A 20,106-nucleotide genomic window follows, 5' to 3' on the forward strand; every position below is an offset into this window, starting at 1 on the left:
ATTTGTGTGTGAAGGTTAATTGTTACACCCAAGCAAAGCAAGAAACATCGTGTCTTAACATTACCCTACAATCCCATAAGAGCTGTTTGTTGTTATTGTTGCTCGGTTCCAAGTAAATGCAAAAAATACTACGAAAAGAAGGCTTAGCTTCGTGGTCTCCCCACCTCTCTATGCATACAGACGACTGCTCTCTTCAGGTGATATTATTTTACCGTGAGTTGTCGTGTATGTCAATGCCAAGCAACCAAAAAACAACAAATAATAACAACAACAACTAATAAAACCATTCTCATTGGACTCCATCCCCACTCTCCATATTGGATACTTTGTTTCATAGAGATCTCTACCCCAAAGTTGCTCTTCTAACAGCAAATGTTTGAGATACCGTTGTTAGAAATCTAAATCTCTCTCTCCCCATTTCATATCAGTGAGACTCAGAGCTTTATATGGCAAGACGATAATAATAACAGTGTGTGAGAGTATCTCCTACTCAGAGACATTTGTTGGCCTTTGCAAATCAACAACAACAACAAATATAAAATACAAATGAAAGAAAAAAACCTTAGTGGAGTAAAAGCAGCAAAAAAACTATTTCAAGCAACAACAACAAAAGCAAAAAAGCAACGTGACCAGTGACCGGTTTTTTGCAATTAATTTAAAACAAAAAAAATTGTTTACATACAACTTGAATTGGAAACTCCTCTAGAAGATCCCAATAAACCAAAGAACGAAAGACTCTTCATGCACATGGCCTATTAAGAAGGAGAAGAAGAAGACGGCAAATAAGAACAAGAGAAAAAAAGGAATCCCAACAAAAACAAAAAGCTTCATACATTTTGGCGCCCAACATCATCATCATCAAGAAATTTATTGTTATTATCTTGAAATCTCTCCCTCAAAAGGAAGCAAAAAAGTCCGTTAAAAGAAATATGAAGAATTTGTGAAACATCAAAATTTAAGAAAAAAAAAATAATTTTAAAAAGGAAAGAAGAAGATATATTAAGGATTTTATCATCATCACTGCTACTAGTAGCATTCAGTGTCCTAATGACCCATGCCTTCAATTTGGAAAGTCGCCTGCCTATTGTGAAATTCAATGCGAATCCTACATCGTATTTTGGTTATTCGGTGGCGACACACACCATTGGAGAATATAATGAGCCAGATAATACTAAATGGTAAGTAATTGAAAGACTTTTTATACTTTTTTAAGATTTAAATTAGGAAAGTGATAGCTCAGGGAGTAAATAACGAAAAGTGATATTTTTGGCGCCCAACGTGATGTTGCAGAAAAAAGATAATGTGGGATTTTGAAGTGAATATGATTGACCGGTCAGTCAGAGTTATTTTCTTCACCTTCATATTATTTGATAATGAAAATTGGGTCTTAAAATTGAGGTATGAATTTGGCGCCCAACATGGATTTGCAGAAAAGTAAAGAAATATTTGGAATTTAGACAAAGAGTTAATCAAGAACACTTTATGAAAAGATTATATTTCTGTTCAGTTGGTTGATCCTATACCACTACAATTTTAAATGAAAAAAAAATATTTTGGCGCCCAACGTAAATTTGAAAATATGTTCGTAAGAATTTGTTTCTTTCATATTTGAAAATCGTTTTCTAGGTTTCTAGAAAATTAAGCCAAAAATACATTTTAGCGTCCAACGTGAATTTGAGAACATTGTCGCAAGTAATCATTTCTGCCAAGCCCATTATTTTATTTTCTAAAATTTATTTTCTTAAATTATTGTTGAATGTGAATTTTGGCGCCCAACGTGAAATTGAGAAAATGTTCGCAATTGTTTTCTTTTTGATTTCAAGGTCTTGTGAGGATTTGTGAATTAAAAATGAATTTTGGCGCCCAACGTAATATTATAACATTAACAAAAGTATATCTCTCCAGCTAATATTCCAAATATATTCCCTATTTATATCTCTTTAAACAAATATACCATTTTTTGTCTTAAAAATTAAATCTCTAACAGAAAATTTAAAATTTGACAAATTTGGCGCCCAACGTGGAAGTGAAATTTTTTCGCAAGAATTTATATTTGTCAAGTTGATAATCGATTTTTTTGAAACAAGACCAATCGTTTGTTTAAAAATAAACGAAATCGTTAGTAGGAAATAGAACTGTATATTGGCGCCCAACGTAAATTGGATAATATTTTCGAAAGAATCTTTTTCCTGTCAAGCTGGCAATAGACAATCGTTTTCTTGTTGATCCAAGGCCAATAGATTTTCTTCTAAATACAAAAAACAAATCTTTAATAGCTCAATATGTAGAAAAATACATTTTGGCGCCCAACATGAAATTTGGAAAATGCCCGCAATAATTTATTTCTGTCCAGCTTATAATCGTCTAATAATTGATTCCCGCCCAATAGAATTTTTTAAGTTAGAAAAATAAACATTTTTGAATATGAGAATAAAAAATACATTTTGGCGCCCAACGTTTTTTTTTTTTTTTTTTTTTGACAAAAAAATATTTCTTTTAATTTTCCATATAGAGTGTTTTAATCACGACTTATGTAAATTAACAGTCATTTTCATAGATAGGCTACATACAGTTAACATATCCTTACCTTCAACATCCTGAACGGAATTTTGATAATTTGGCCATTCTGAAATTAAACAAACAATTATTAAATTAGGTAATATTTTTAGGTAATATTTTTGAGTTATATGATTGGCGCCCAACGTGTACATAAATATAGAAAATAATAAGAAAATCGTAATAATGGCGTATTTAAGCCGAAATAGCTTAAAAATTGTGGGTATAATTGAAATACGTTTTATTTTTTTACGATTTTCTACTAGTTTTTTTAATTTTTTTTACTATTGTAAGAATTTGGTTCTCAGTGTTGGATTTTTTTTTTTTTTTAAATGGTTCCTTATTCCAAAAATTTGGAATTGAGAATTAATTGACATAATTTTAATTAAAAATTATTTTTATATATTTTTTAAACTCAATAAAGCCTAATGTTATCCTTTTTTGAAAATTCTGAAAATTCAGACATAATTTTAATTTTTTTTATGTCACAAAAATGTTTTTTTTATAAAATATTATTTTTTTTCACACATTCTGCACGACTTCTGTTCTCTATATACGCATTCACGTATTCATTCACAACACATTGTATTTCATATCAATATTTATTCACAATATACTATACAAATATATTATATATACCCCTATATGTAATTCATATCTCACATTCTTACGACTAAGTAAAGTTCAATATACAAGAGTCTATTGGAGAATTTCATATCAGTCCGACAGACAGACGGATAGGCAGACTTTCAATCAATCAGCTATCGATACATACGTTCATAAAGCCAATGATACACACAGTCGAACAGAACGAAAAAATAATGTAAATAGAAAAAAATTGTAGAGAAAACCTGAGAATCAACAATAGCAGCAAGCAGTAACAACAACAACAAAACAAGTATTTACATAATGATAGCAAAAAAAAAAGACTACAACTAAACTAAAACTAATTTTCTTTCATCGGGGCTATAACACAAAACACAAAAATATCGACAACAATAACAAAGAGTCTCCACTTAGAGCTCAGTCAGTGTAGTGTCACCTAAATATCAATAATACTGACAATCCGATGCCGATGATGATGATACTTCGATTCCTACCACAACAATTCATATCTGTTTACCTTTAATGGATGGAATATAACCACGGGTGGGGGAGAGGGGGCATGGAATGTTGTCGTATTGCTATAATTTTTTTTAACAAGTATTGAGTACACATTTTTTGTTGTTATTAAATTTTGTCCGTGTTCTAGCCAAACTATGTTGTAATTTAATTAATCAATTTGTCAACAATTAGTGTTACCTATTTTTGGTGTTGTTTTTTTATTAAAACGAAAAAATTCCCAATTTGTTCTTTAAAGTGGTGTAACCAAAATTCCATGGGATTTTAAGAATGAATGACATCATTGTTATGTTATGGAAAAATTAAATAATTGGAATCTCTTCCGTCTCGTTTTTTACCTTACGATAAAAGTAATTGAGCGGAATCGTGTTCTTCGGTTGGGAAAACATGTTTGCAATTAATAACTACATTAGGAAATTTGAAGTAACAGCAAACTGATTAATTCTTCATTGTTGTAATTTTTCAATATTGATTCTTAATGGGTTAAATAATTTCGTGTTAAACAAAATTTAATATAGGACCAGCGTTTGTTATACCTTTCACATAAAGGAAACCAAATTTGAGATATTTTCAATGGTACGTGTAAGGCCATTGGAAATATCCGAACAATTTTAACATAGGTTTTTATATATTTTTGTCCTTCCAATTCTCTTTTAAAACCCGCAATTTTGACAAAAATTTTTCTTTCAAAAATTTCAATTTGTACAAATAATTGTTATTTCAATTAGCGGAAATAACTGAGGCAGAAAAAAAACCCGACATACTTGCAATAATCGTGACTGCTACAAAGTGTATTTTTTTCCTCTATTTGTTCTCTCACTCTCGCCGAGTCTACTCAGATATATCTCCTTATCTTTATTCATTATATCGTTAAATATTTATTTAAAAAATAAACATGTTTTTGCGTGAAAAAGAAAAAACCGAAACATAACATAACAACCTTTTGCAAAAAATTGTCTTGTGCTATTTTGTATTTACCCAAAAAATATGTGTGGAACCAGAAGACACACATATTTTTTTGCAAATTATTACCAGAGGTACAATTGTAGTTAATAACCGACAATAGTGTTAAATAGTTTGCGAGAGGAAATAAGAACATATGACTCGATACCATTTGTTTTATTAATAATACAAATATTTACATAATATGGTAAAGCAAGAGAATAATGATGATGCGGAATGAAAAAAAGAACAGAGTAAAGTAGATGTAATAAAAATGTGACTAACATTACCAAGAAAACACAGAAATAATAAAGCTGTTAATGAATTCTTGGTAAGAGCGGCTGATGATGCCAAGTGCAAATAATTAGCATACTGAGGGCAGATGACAGATTTTTTTTCATAGAAAATAACAATTCTTCATTAGTGTGACTCACTTTTTATAAAAAAAAAATATTTTCACTGGAGACGTCCTAAAAATTTATTTAAAAAAAAATTAATCCCCAGTGATTTTGGAATGTTTTCTTCTGCAAAAGATCAATCCTCAGTGACCGAAAAATACATAGCTTTCTATAAAAAATCAATAATGAGTAATAAAGGCAAATATTTTAATATCATGTTGGGCGCCAATTCTTAAGAATTGTTTCATAAGACTAGCATCAAGACTAGGACTCAATTTTTTCTATGGAATTAATGCTCAATGACTGAGAAATATTTTGTTGAATGTTATCTCTCTGGAAAAAATCAATCCTCTACTGAAAAAAAAACAATTGTCAATAATCAATGACAAAGGTTAAATATTTTATTTTCATGTTGGGCGCCAATTAGACATATCTTCAGATTTTTTTTATAAAAATAGGATCAATCATTAATTTTTTCTATTGAAAAGACCAATAATTATTGATTGATCTAAAAAAACAAACCTCAGTGACAATGACAAATATATATTTTTTAATTTCACGTTGGGCGCCATTCCGAATATGTTCAGAAATTTCTCTTCTATATATTAAATTTTTATTTCAATATTAGGTAGAGCAATAAACATTTAATAATGCAAGGTCAGATGTACTTTTTCCGTAAAAAATTATGTTTGTCTTTTTACCACCTTGGGGGCCACTTATGATTCTTTTCATAATATTTATCAATTTATAATTTTTCATTAGAGTAACTTCTTCATCAGATTAACTTATTCACAACCCAGGAGGGATATTTCCTATAAATATATCGGTCATAAAGGTGCTTTAATTGGAATTTTGAGAATTTTATCCATAATGGGCGCCAATAAAATTTACCAATATTTTAGTTCAAGTGTAGATTTGAACAAGAGTTTTGTCATACAAATGTTCAGTACCACTATTTTTTATTTCCAAGAGCTTTTAAAGAAAGAATCCATCTTCGGTGACTGAATATTTATTTATTTACTTCCGTGAAAAAGAGGGCAATTTTATTTTGAGAAAAATTTTAATTTCACGTTGGGCGCCAATTAGAAGTTTATTTAGATATATCTCTCTTTTTTCTCATTGAAATAAACATTTAGGGAAACAAAGATACACATTATTATAAAAAAACAACTTTTTACCACCTTGGGCGCCACTTTCGAATTGTCTTTATATTTAGCGTTTCTTTAATTTTTCATAAGAGTTGTTCATAACCCAGTATGTGGATGTGTCTACAATTAACTCAGCCATAAAATATTTCTTTAATTCGTTTGTTTTAGAATTATTTTATGTTGGGCCCCAATTTGAATCATGACTTAAAATTTACCATGACTTGTATATAAAGGCACAATTAAACTAATAGGTTTAGATACTAATTTTGAATTCAAATATTTTTATTTCAATGATCTTCAGATCTCGAAATTTGGAACGCCGTTTTATCTCTAGATTATTTGGAACCTGATGATAATGGAATTTATAAAAGTTCGGCAGATTTTTTTAGAGAAATAGACTTGTTTGTGCTATTTAAGTACCAGTAATAATTGTACTCGATTTTTTCTAAACCCCCACAGAATTAAATCGGTTTCCAATGACTGTGGAAAAAAGTTCTTTCGAAAAATTCAGGCATTTTTTTATAGAAAAATTAGCACATCAGATTTTTTTATAAAATGACTTATCAAAAGACCCGTATTTTTTCTACGCATCCTTAGCCTGTCATTGGTGACAGTGTTACAAAAAAAATACTCCTGCATGAAAAATTTCTTCGGTCATTGAAGTCTGAACAATATCGGCTGACCTGGTTCATATGCTCCTTTTAGTGAATCGCTCAATTGAACTAGTTCATTCGTAAAAAAACTATTTCACAAAACTCCTGTTATTAGTATTTTCCTATTGCAAAAATTATACTTCAATCCAAGGTCCTATTTGTTACAGAAAAAATCCTCAGAAATTGCTGTAAAAAATACCTCTGTTGCAGAGTTGCAATTCTACTCGAATACAAACATTTTGCATATATTCAAAACATTGAATTGGCACCCAATGAGCGGAAGTGTGGATAAGAAAGCCTTTCGATAATTATATTTTGAGTAATGATATTTTTGGGCTAATATTTTGTAACAGTAAAAAATTTTAATTTAGTTTCAAATGGCGCCCTATATGACGAAAAACGATACATATCCGATACCAATGCAAAGTTTGAACTGTGGCTGTGAACTATAAACTACCGTTCAATGGTAGTTCATACTTTACAATGTACATCAGAGTTCAACTGGTCGATTATTCGCCGAGTGTATTTTTTCAGCCTGTTTTACTTATTTGTCACTTATATTTAGATTTTATTGGAAGTAAATAAAGAATTTCTTATTTCTATCGACAAAAATTCCCTGCGAAACAAAATACTCCCAGGCACTGAAGGCCGATTTTCCTCAGATCTTCAGAAATTGTTCTACTTTCTCTCAGAACCACAGAATGCGTTTCAAACTATTGACCGTCATTCTAGTTTCGAACCCAGTAAATGACCTCCATTATTTTAAACAATAAAATCCTTTATGATCAAGTCACTTGATAGGGTACCAACTGGACTACCGATTAGAGCCCCCAGAGAACAATTTTTTCACATGGTCATAAATTGAACACCCAAAATACATATTCTCAAAAGGAAATATTAAACAAATATGTTACCAATATTTCTTCACTTAAATAAATAAATACATAAAAACAATAAAACTCAATATCATTTATGGCTACTTATGAAAAAAGAAGAAGCATGTCTTATGATCAGAACCCAAAACCAAATATGAACAATTTGATATGCTACTACTTCGTGTGTCCAGCTTATCTAATAATATTGCCCTGTCATAAAACTGGAACAGGTAAATCATAATCGATCGCCATCATCATCCTTTTTTGGTTTGGTGATACCTAGACTAGGCAATTACAACGCTGTTAACGTTATCTATCTTATTTTTCAAGCGTGGTTGATCTACAATAAAATGTGGATCATTTATGTCGTGTTCAACATGACAGGTATGCCAAAGTTAGACAGGCAAAAAAAGAACAAGGAAAAAAGGTAGCACCAAAATCGGTGACTGGTGTAACTGATCCTTTGAGAAAAACAAAAAGAAGACGAAAAAAGATATACACATTCGCTAATAGATTTAGATAAGCAGCAATACTACAAAAATATGTTCTTAGGTTTATTAAGAAATATTTCGAAATTTCCCAAGAACCATAAAATTCGACGTTTAGTTTAGGTAGTTGTAATATGTAAATCTCTATTTAATGACCAAACACGTACAGAGGGATTATAAAAATGGACACTTGTTTTTCTAAACTTTTAGGGATTTGATAGTTTCTCTATGATTTCTTTTTTACAACAGGAAGTTATGGATTATCAGGAAAGAAATCCATACCTTTGGCTTGGTGTACCTATGGTTTGGTTTACTGCTGATTAATGTTTGCAATAATTTTTATGTTTAGAAGAAAGTTTGTTTTTCTTTCAAAAAGAAACTGTGTTTATTTTTATGACCACTTAAATATTTTTTTTGTTCTGCCTGTAATGGCTATTTGATGGCGCCCGATTTTGGCATTGTTGTTAGCCATAAAATTATGGGTTTTATGACTTATTTCCTGATTTTTAAATTTTGCCATATTGTTTGGCTATAATCCCTGTTGACAAATTTACACATAAATGTAAGACATAATTATGTATGCATGTTTTTTCAAATGTAAATTCGAAATCAATTTTTGAATTTTTAATTTCAATAAATAAATTTCATAAAGTCATAAAATTCTTTTCAAATATGTTCTTACCAAATATGCTTTGTCATGTCTTACATAATTTGACGGTTACAACTTAATATCGATTTTTTGGGTATATATTATTGTAGTTATCAACCAAATAATTCGTGGAATTTAGAGCTATGAAAAGGGGGAAGTATTAAAATTTTTATTGCTCAGAAGTAATAATTTTTTAATAATAAATATTTTTACCTAAAAATAATATTGAAAAAAAAAAAATAATTGTTTGTTAGTTGTATTGAAATTGAAATTTTTTTATTCGAAATAAATTGTCCGTTATTTCTAAAAGTATCCAAGTTTCACTGACGAAAAATACATAAATTTTAAATATTTGGAAACTCACAATTGGCGCCCATGGTGGTAATAAACAGCAAAAAATATTTATTGTTAGTCGTATTGAAAGTGAAATGTCTAAATATTTATGTATGACTAAAAACATCAGCAGGGTTGCAATAATATCCTATACCAAAAAATTTTGTATAATTTCGAAACAAAAAATTTTGTATAATTTCCAAACATTAAATTGGCACCGAATGAGCGGCAGTTTGGATAAGGAAGCCTTTTGATCATTATATTAGTTAATAATAATTTTTTTGTGCTAATATTTTGTAATAGGACAAATTTTCTAATTTAGTTATAAATGGCGCCCAATGTAAGGAATAGCCATGACTCCATTAAAATACTGTGTCAAAATTCACATAGCTTCAACAAAATATTCCATCTAATATTTACATAGTAATGTAATTCATAGTTAACTCTTCACTTCAAAATATTGAATTGGCGCCCAATGAGGACCTGTGTCGATATGTGTTCTAATTATATTTTTAATATTATTTTTTTTGGGCCAACAATTTGTAACAGTACAAATTTTCAAATTAAGCTTTAAATGGCGCCCAATGTGAGCAACAAGAATACATTTTTTATTTCATGGTAATCTAAAATTCAGTGTCAAACTTCTAAATTTTCAACTTTAAAACATTGCACTGGCGCCCAAAGAGCGACTGTGTCGATAAGAAAGTCTTTCGCTCATTATATTTATTAATAAGGTTTTTTTGAGTTAAAGTTTTGTAAAAGAAAAATTTAGTTTAAATGGCGCCTAATGTAAGGCACATCGATACACATTCCATGCAAAGTTAATTTTAAATCCAGAAAAGGGAAACTTCAACTAGTTGAACTATGGTTCACTTTATAATTCAACTTGTCATTTACCGGCTCAAAATGTTTCGTCATTCATATTTAGATTTGAATTAAAAAATAAGAGAATTTGCCTATGTAGAGATGACGATGATGTATTGTAAATCCATATGATGAACTGAACTAGGCTCCTTTCAGCGAATTGAACAAGTTCCATCGTGAACTCAACTTTAAAACTAATTGGAATTGGAAACTAAATGAAAATAACCTATGAGTTATGTATTCAATTATGTATTCCACGTTTAAGAGATGTGATAAATTGTTATCCAGATGATGAACTAAACTTCGCTCAGTGAATCGTTTAATTGAACTAAAGAACTAAATGACTCTAAAAAATTGTCAATAGTTCATAATCATGGTATATTTGAAGATATAGTTCTTATTGGCGCCCAACATGGAATATTTCTCAAAATCCCCATTTTTTTAATGTCTAAGTTAATTGTCAAAGATTATCCATCTAGGAGTATGGAGAAATTACACTGACGAAAAATATAGAAATTTGAAATATGTGAAAATTGTCAATTGGCGCCCAAGGTGATACCAAGCAGAAAAGCTTTCTTTTTGGACAATAAAATGTGTTTTCACCTACGACTTAATATATGTCTGTGCAATATATTTACGATGAACGATATTATTATAAAATAGAGAAATTTCTAAATACATGTCTAGTTGGCGCCCAACGTGAAACACGTCGTAACTTGAAATATTTCAACATCTTTCGAAAAGATTCCGAATATGCACTAAATTAAGAAGAAGAGCAATTAAATGTATTAGTCGAAATTATTTTCACATGGAAGTGTCTTGAGAAATTTAATTGTAAATGGCGCCCAACATGTAAATATAGATAACGACCTTATATTATTAATTTTCGTTAGTTTTTTTCCTTGTTCACCAATTTTAAATGCCACCCAACAGGAAAAATCTCGTACTATTTAAATTATTTTTTGGGGAGCTTTTTATCTCTCCAATAGCCATTTAGTAGATTTACAACCGGAATTAAACACTCAAATGTGTCATGACTTCATCACATGGAAAATGTTATGCATTCACGATTCAAAAAAAAAAAAACTTTGTCACCGATTACGTTTTACAATTCCTTTCCTTGTGGCGTTTTTTGTTTTTATTCTTTATAATTTATCAACTTTTTCATTCATTACAATTAATCATACTTCATTGTTGCACCCCCAAAAAAAGAGAGCGCGGATATTACGTTTATGCATGGTGATGACTCAACTTTCAGAATAAAGTAAAAAAAACATCACATTCGCGCCAGTTAAATGTTTATTAAAAATTTGTTAAAGACTTTTTCAATAATATTTGATATGAAATTGAAAAAAATGTTAAAGATATAATGGTCTTTTCAGGATCGTGACAAGTTAAATTCTATACATATATAATTTCTAATTAATGTGTGCAACATTTAAGGCCCTACATTGAGCGCCAACCTAATCCAAACACAATAAACAGATAAATAGAAAAAATATAAAGATATATCGATGAACTCAAGGTCGTGACAATGAAACATCTATCATATGTTTTAAGGACCCACTTTGGGCACCAACCCTATATTTTCAAACACAATAAAAATAAAAAAATATAAAGATATATCGATCTCCTCTAGATCGTGACAATGAAACTTATATACATATTTTTTAACATAATATGTGCAATATTTAAGGCCCTACTTTGGGCGCCAACCTAATATTTTCAAACACAAAAAATATAAAAAAATAATAATGTAAAGGTATATCAATGTAATGAAGATCGTGACAAGAAAACTTCTATACATATTTTTTGTTGAACTTAATATCTCCAATATTTAAGGACTCTCGTTGGGCGCCAACCTAATATTTTCAAACATAAAAAATAGAGAAAAAATTAAAAATATAATGATATATCGATGTACTTATGGGTGTGTCAATGAAACTTTTATAAATATTTGTTAGAATTTAACATGTGCAATATTTAAGGACTCACATTGGGCGCCAACCTAATATTTTCATACACAGTTTCGTTTGGTTTAAATCAATCAGCATTTTATATGCATTTTAAACCGCCTATAAAAACATATTTTTTTGGAAATATTTTTCATTAGAATTATGTTGAAGAAATAAAAACACGAAATTAAATTATTATTGTATTGTTATTATATGAAGAAATTATATATTTTAGTAATTTTCAAGATTTTTCAATCCACAACTATTGTACTGTTTATATTGAAAAGACAAGCTTCAGATGCCATACAGGCTTGATAAAGACCCGGGTATTTTGTTACCCACTTCTTTTTTTACAATTAACAATTTTCCCATTAATTATTTTCCAAAAAATAAACCAAAAAACCCTTTGTCTCTTCTAGTTGGTAATAAAAATAAAAGACAAACTATTTAACTCTTCTTTAATACAGAAATCTAGTCTTCATTTCAAAATGAATAAAATAAAGACGAAGTGTTATTTAATTGGTGGTTTTGTTGTTATTTAATTGAAAGTCGAACTTCAAACAAAAAGAAAAGACAATTACAAGATTTCTTTATTCTTCGTTTATTTTAAAAGTCATAAAACCGACAACAAACCATAAATAATTTTGTGGAGAGTTTTTCCAGCGATGTTTGAAGTTTTTCCTGCTCATTCGAAATTCAGTGCAAGCCAACCAGTCAGTCAACAATCCTACCATTCATTGGTTTGATTGTCTTTCTGTCTACTCCTAAAACCCTTCTTCATTTAATTTTATGATCTTTGTTTGATAAGTTCTTCAAATTCTGTGATATGAATTGTCGAGTTTGAGATCAGGGAGGGAGGTGGAAAGCAAGAAATGGTGGTGTGACTGAAATCATTCAAGCCGCTCATAAAAATACCCGCGTATTTTTTCTTCTTCTTTTGGAGTTTTTTATTTGTTTTTAAATAAACAACAAATGAAGTAGTTGTGAAAATCTATGTTTTATTTTCTAATTTCTGGGGGAAAAGAAATAAAATATTCTATTGGCATGTTGTCACATAAAGTACTCTTTGAAGTTGAAGAAAATTCGAAAGAGAAAATATTTGAAATATATATGTTAAATGGAAATTCTAATTTAAAGAGTTGCAAAGGGCAACAAATAAATTATTTTTAGGTAAGGAGATAATTGTAGATGGGATGTTAAAATTTTAAACACAGCTAAGGAAAAATATCAAAACATATATGAATCAAAAACAAACGAAAAAAATATATATATTTTTATATTCCACGAATATTGGAATCTATAAAAAACATTTTTTAAAAATTGAAACTTATTAGGACCTATAAAACAGATTTTTTTTATTTTTAAATTCGATATCATTTGTCTTTATAGATAAAATCAAAATCAAATTTACACTTATTGGTCCCCACGAAATATACCAAAACATTTCATTGGTCTCCATGAAAACTATTAAATCTTTGAATAAAATATTTAAAAAAAAAATCCATAAAAATCCATATTCGGACAGGGCCGGCCATACACAACTACAACGGAACTCTAACTCTCTGCGGAAGTTTATTCCGTGCCTGATATTTTCGTGACCTTACACTGACATATTTTCCGAATATTACTAATATTTAGTACAGCCCTTCTAATTACTTTTCCAGATTCCCTTAACTGTGGGTTGTGTTGTGATGTTCGGCTTATAATTGTGGCCTATAAATCGACTCGAAATAATACAAAAAATATTAAGTTTTCGGTCCACTTCATCAAAAATTATAGGCATAACTGGAACCTCATGCAAAATTTCAAGGCAATCGGCGCTATATTTCCGCCCTCTAGTATGGCAATAGGTTACTAAATAATATCTGAATACGTAAGAACATGTAATTATTTAGGTGTTAATCCCGCATCCGAGTACTTACGACAATATAATTTTTATCAATTTAAAGGTCAACCAATCCTCTTGGACGTACTATCAACTATGTCCTTCAGGACTAAATATATATGCCATAGAATACAAAATTTTGTAATTTTTCACACAAAAGTCTGGATCCACTAAATATTGACCGATCTTCATCCAAAACAGGCATGCTTTTTTTTTGGCCCGATCCCCTTCTCCATGTAAAATTTGGTATTTGGTCTATTTCATCCCCTTAATATTAACCGATCTTCACCAATAAAAATAAGGGTCTTTGTTGGCCACAACCCTCTACTCCATGCAAAATTTCGTGAATATTGGTCCATAAATGTGGCCTGTATCGTATTTACAAATTATAATGGACATAGGGACAGACCGACACACATGTCTAGATCGAGATATGATGATCGGTATACTTAAAGGTGGATATACAAATATTTCGCAGTGTTACAAACTCTTGGGGCTGCACAAAGCTATAATACCCAGGGTAGAAAAATCCACACTTATATTTTCTTTGATATTTTTTAGAACTCTATTCAATAAGTTCTTAACAAAAAAATATTATTTTTTCAAAATTTTATTATAAAAATATAATAATTTTTTTTATGCAGGAATTTCTGAGATCCAATAACTCCCTCATAATCGTGTTCTGTTTTGTTTATTTTTCTCTAATTTTTTGGGGGCATAAATTTTGTGACACCCTTTTTGTGATTTAATTAAAAATGCCCAACACGTATTTGAGGCTACTGCTAATTAAATTGAAATTAAATTATTTTTTGTTATTCAACTCAAAGAATTTATTTATGCCGAAAGAAACCCAACAGCCGACGAAGAAGACATGTAGAATGAAAGTAAACCCGGTAGTTGAAAGATTGAGACATAAAATGTGATTTATTTTTAGAAATGTTTGTAATTTTTAAAATTTTGTTTTCGATGTGGGGCTCTGACAAATTAATTCCCAAGCTTAGTCATAGGGGCAAACTTTAAGTGATAAGAATGACTTATCTGTGAAAAATTTAAATGTTGATAAGCGATATGTTTTGAAAATCATTCAAAAGCCACACATACATACACGATTGGTAGATATGTTGACGATTTTTTTTTGCAGTGATTCATCCAAAAAGTGTTTTTTCTAACTTTCTTTCTCTCACTCGCTCTCTGGGCTTTTTTTGTAAATTTTACAAATTTGCATTTTTCTATACGTGATCTATTGTGTTGTGATTTTCTTTATGTCTTATTTTAAACAAATGATTTTATTATAATAAAAAATATATTTTCTTTATTTTTTATATAAAAAATCCAATAATTCATATCACACATGTATTTGAACATGTTGCTGCTGTCATTTGTTAGCCGTATTATTAACAATTTTCAAATGTCATTCAATTATAGTGACACTCGAGAATTAATAGAAATAAATTTATGGTAAAAAAATCGAGAAACAAATCAAATCTCTATAAAATAAAAATCTTATAAATATTTATGGAAACACACACACAAATGCACACATACACGAATACAATGATTAATTACAAATTTATTGAAAGTAACCACTCTCAGAGTTCGCAATCAATTAACAATGAATGAAAGGTTGTTGTTTGGAATAGTTTTATTGTTGTTTTTTTTAGTCTCATATATAAATGTGTGAAATATAAAGCAATAATTTATTACACACATATTTTACATTATAAATAAAGTGAATCGGAATGTAATGAAATCAGAAAAAAGTCGTAACGAAATTGAAGGTAGTTTTCTAAATAACTGCAACAACACGTGCTAATATTTTATTTATTTACTTGTGACAAATATTTCAACTTCAATGAAATTTCATTCAATTATTTATTTTATTAAATAATTTTTTAACAGGATCTGCAATCTTGGATTAAAAACAAAACATAGAAAGCATTTTTTATTTTTTCATTATCCGATTTATGGATTTTTATAAAAAATATTTTTTAAAATACGTGTGGGTTGTTTTAAATATTATTTTATCACCTAAAAACATTTTACCTTTAAAAAAATATCCTGATGAGAACCCACAGTTGCAGATTTTTAAAAATTACTTTAAATAAAAATTAAAACAAATAATGTTTTTAGGGACACGAAGTGGGATTTTTTATATTTATATTTTTTAATGAAATTTTATAAGTGTGATTTTTTATTTTTATTGAAACCTAATCGTAGATTCACTACCCTCAGAAGGCATTTTGTATATAGGAGATCTTCTTAAGGACTCTCATGCGTAGCCGCCTACGCATGAGAGTCCTTAATAAGGAAGTATTTTTAAATCGAAGGTCTTCCGAGTTTCTTCCCACAAACTTTGAGACACCATTTATTATTTGTACTTATTCACAGTTTTCTTTTTTAAATTAAAAAAAAAAAAAAACTCATTGAAAATTTTTTCGAAAAAAAAAACTGTCACATTAAATAAAATTCATTGAACATTTGTGTCAATACACCGGCAAATAAAACATTTATCATTCTTTCACCTTCGTGTACTCATGCGGAGAGCCAGGGAATACAAAAATTATCAAATAATAAAAAAACACCAAAAAGAAGACTCCAAAAAATGTTTAAAGAAAAATAAAAGAACGACTTTTTAATGAAGTCCCACAAAAAGACTGGGTGGGCGCTCTGCCGAACAACTTGAGTGTAAAGTCCAAGAACCCTTTTCTTCATTTTGTCTTTCTTTTTTTGGTCAAATGGATTACAATGCATTTGAATGGGTTACAACAAAAAACCTGTTTTTACCACTATGAGTTTATTGACCAAAAATAAAAACAACAACAAAAACAAACATCTGCTTATAAAAATTACATAAATTTCTATTGGGTCTGATCAGTTCGTGGTTCTTATTTTTTTCATCTCAATCGTCCGTATGGCCTTTAATCGTAAAAAAATATTTTTTTATTCTTTGTTTTTGTGAAGATGTAAATTATTGTTATTTTTCTTATTAAGTTTTTTTTTTTTTATGTAAATGTATCCATTTATTTTTATTGTTGATCTTTGTTTTGAGTATTCACTGTTAATGATTATTTAAACACTTTGGAATTTTGTTCAACAAAATGGAAAATGGATTTGAATGTAATTCGATGCCATAATCTTCTCGTGAGCATGGTGTTAATGCAATAAAACATGAAATGGTTTGATTTGAAAATTTTTTTAAATAGTAAAAAAATATATTTTTACAAAATAAAAATGTAATTTCTATAAAAAAAACACAGAGCCACTATTTTTTCTAAAGAAAAAAATTCACAGACCCCCCATTTCGCTTTTTTTTTCTATATAAAAAAACTCATATACCCTCAGCTCTATATTTTTTGAGAAAAAAATCACAGATCCTTAGGTATGTATATTTTTCTGTAGACAAAAAATCATAGATCCTCTAGTCGGTTTATTTTCTATAAAAAAATTCTATAGGAAAAAATTCACAGACCCTCAGGTTCAGTATTTTTTCTATAAAAAAATTCACATATGCTTAGGTCTCTATTTTTTAAAAAAAAATACACACACAGACCCTCATGTCTCAATTTTTTTATGTAAAAAAGTCTCAGACCCTCAAGTCATTATTTATTTTTCTATAGAAACAAATTACCAAACCCCAGTTTTTCATTTTTTCTACACAAAATATTCTCAGAAACTCAGTTCCGTATTTTTTCTATATACGTAAATTCACAGACCCTAAGGTCTCTATTTTTTTCTATAGAAAAAAATCACAGACCCTCAGGTCTCTATTTTTTTCTATAGAAAAAAATCACACTGACCCTCAGGTCTCTATTTTTTTCTATAGAAAAAAATCACAGACCCTCAGGTCGCTATTTTTTTCTATAGAAAAAAATCACAGACCCTCAGGTCGCTACTTTTTTTCTATAGAAAAAAATCACAGACCCTCAGGTCGCTATTTTTTTCTATAGAAAAAAGTCACAGACCCTCAGGTCTCTATTTTTTTCTATAGAAAAAAAATCACAGACCCTCAGGTCTCTATTTTTTCTATAGAAAAAAATCACAGACCCTCAGGTCTCTATTTTTTTCTATAGAAAAAAAATCAGCCTCAGTTGAGGTCTCTTTTTTCTATAGAAAAAAAATCACTGACCCTCAGGTCTCTATTTTTTTCTATAGAAAAAAATCACTGACCCTCAGGTCTCTATTTTTTTCTATAGAAAAAAAAATCACAGACCCTCAGGTCTCTATTTTTTTCTATAGAAAAAAAATCACAGACCCTCAGGTCTCTATTTTTTTCTATAGAAAAAAAATCACAGACCCTCAGGTCTCTATTTTTTCTATAGAAAAAAAATCACAGACCCTCAGGTCTCTATTTTTTTTCTATAGAAAAAAATCACAGACCCCCAGGTCAGACCTCCAGATCTCCATTTTTTTCTATAGAAAATAATTCACATACCCTCAGGTCGGTATTTCTTCTATAGAAAAAATAGGGCGCTAAGTTTTATACTTTTGCTATAGAAGACTTTCTCAGACCTTCAGTTCAGAATTTTTCTATAGAATACAAATTCACAGACTCTCAAGTCAGCATTTTTTATCTGAACTTCTAAAACATTCCATTCCATGGAAATCGGACTATTCCATTGAACAAATAATAATAGTAATTTTTAATAGCAAACCAAAAAAATAACAACTCTAATTGAGTCATGATGACAATCACCTTAGGCCCCGCCGACCATGTGGTAGGTAGGTTTCTATCTAGTATCACAATTATCTACCTTTAGTTAATTACCAATTTCCTACATTAATTAACCTTTGAATACCAAATGGGTTAACTCATTTTTCCAGCTAAGCACACACACTAATACATACAATTGAGATTTTATATAGAAAAATAAATAAAATAAAAATATATTTATAAAAATAACTCCCATTATTATTAACTTCGAAATATAGGTCGAATTTGTTTTTTGTTGCAGTCAAGATATGATACAATGATGACAAGCACCTGATTAGCTTGATTTAATCGAATACATTCGTTTTTGTTGTTGTATATATATTTTTTTCCTATATTGAGAACACCAATTAATGCTGGTTTTTGTTTTATTATTTGTTTTTCATTTCGTTGTTGATGTTTTTGTTATATAAAAGTTTGTATTTATAAAAAAATAATCATATTATGTCACAATAAATTTGTTATCGAGAAATGCATTTTTTTCGATAACACTTGATATGGGGGTGATGGGGGAATGTGGGTGAGATGATTGTATAGTTACAGGTCAGGCCATATAAATGAAAAAAAAAATTAAAATAAAAAATGGTTTTTGAAAATTATTTCGAAGCTTTTCAAAATATAAAAAATATAATTTCAATAGATAGATAAACAGCCCAATTATATATGTATATTAATATATATTAAAACAATATACTATAGTGGTGTGCTACACATATTTTTTTTAAATTATTTTTATGGATTTAAAAACAAAATGTTTTCTTAAATCATTTTTTTAACTAAGACAACTAAGGTGGCACTGTTTCAAAAATATGTCTCCCATTAACAAAATTTAAATATGTATTTTTTTAACGAGACATAAATCGAAAATGGCCCAAAAATTTTTAGAGAAATTTCGGGTAGCATCTTGTCCTAGATTAAAAAAAATACACAAATCCAAATTCTTAATTTTTAAAATTTCTAATTGTTTTTTTATCTCATTATTTATTGCATTTATATGGACTCGCCTGTTACTTAACAAAAATAGTAAACAATTTTTCGATTGTTACCAGTTGAATAATTTCCGTTTATCAATGAAAACGATTCATAACTGAGTGTAAATATTCATTTCACTTATGGCGGGAATCTTATCAATGTAGCCACAATAAATTTTACAGAAATCAGGTTTACTGTCACCCACAGAGACCGTTTTTGTTATTAAAAAGCAATGAAAGACAATATTTTTTAATACAAAAAATAAAAAAAATCTCAGATCCACAGGCTCTCAGGTCAGTTTTTTTTCTTTGGAAAACACATTTTTTGCAAACTCTTAGGGCAGCATTTTATTTTATGTTTCTACCCGTAAGAACAAATTGCGTTGGTCAATATTTTATTTTCAATAGAAAAAATTTAGACCCCCAGATCGGCGTTTTTTACATTGCAGATCTCTATTTTTTCTATAGAAGAAAATTCACAATACCTCAGATCTCTATTTTTCCGTAGAAAATTTCCTTGACCCTTAGGATCTAAGTTTTCCATTGAATGAACTTCTCA

The 20,106-nt window shown here is 29.1% G+C and overlaps 1 protein-coding gene across 2 annotated transcripts in view; it reads left to right on the forward strand.

Annotated features, from left to right (window-relative positions):
- The first annotated feature begins 1,036 nt into the window (after positions 1-1,036).
- The window catches only part of LOC133334376 (integrin alpha-PS1-like), a 146,391-nt gene continuing 127,321 nt past the window's right edge, over positions 1,037-20,106 (forward strand). For both annotated transcript variants that reach the window (XM_061542676.1, XM_061542683.1), the window contains exon 1: positions 1,037-1,178. In XM_061542676.1, the coding sequence (XP_061398660.1) occupies positions 1,048-1,178 (131 nt within the window). In that variant the 5' untranslated portion in view covers positions 1,037-1,047. The remainder of the gene's footprint in view (positions 1,179-20,106) is intronic.

The sequence above is a fragment of the Musca vetustissima genome, unplaced genomic scaffold, assembly GCF_032173495.1.
Source record: "Musca vetustissima isolate MV318-11 ecotype Yass unplaced genomic scaffold, APGP_CSIRO_Mvet_v1 utg1798, whole genome shotgun sequence".
NCBI classification, from domain to species: Eukaryota; Metazoa; Arthropoda; class Insecta; order Diptera; family Muscidae; genus Musca; species Musca vetustissima.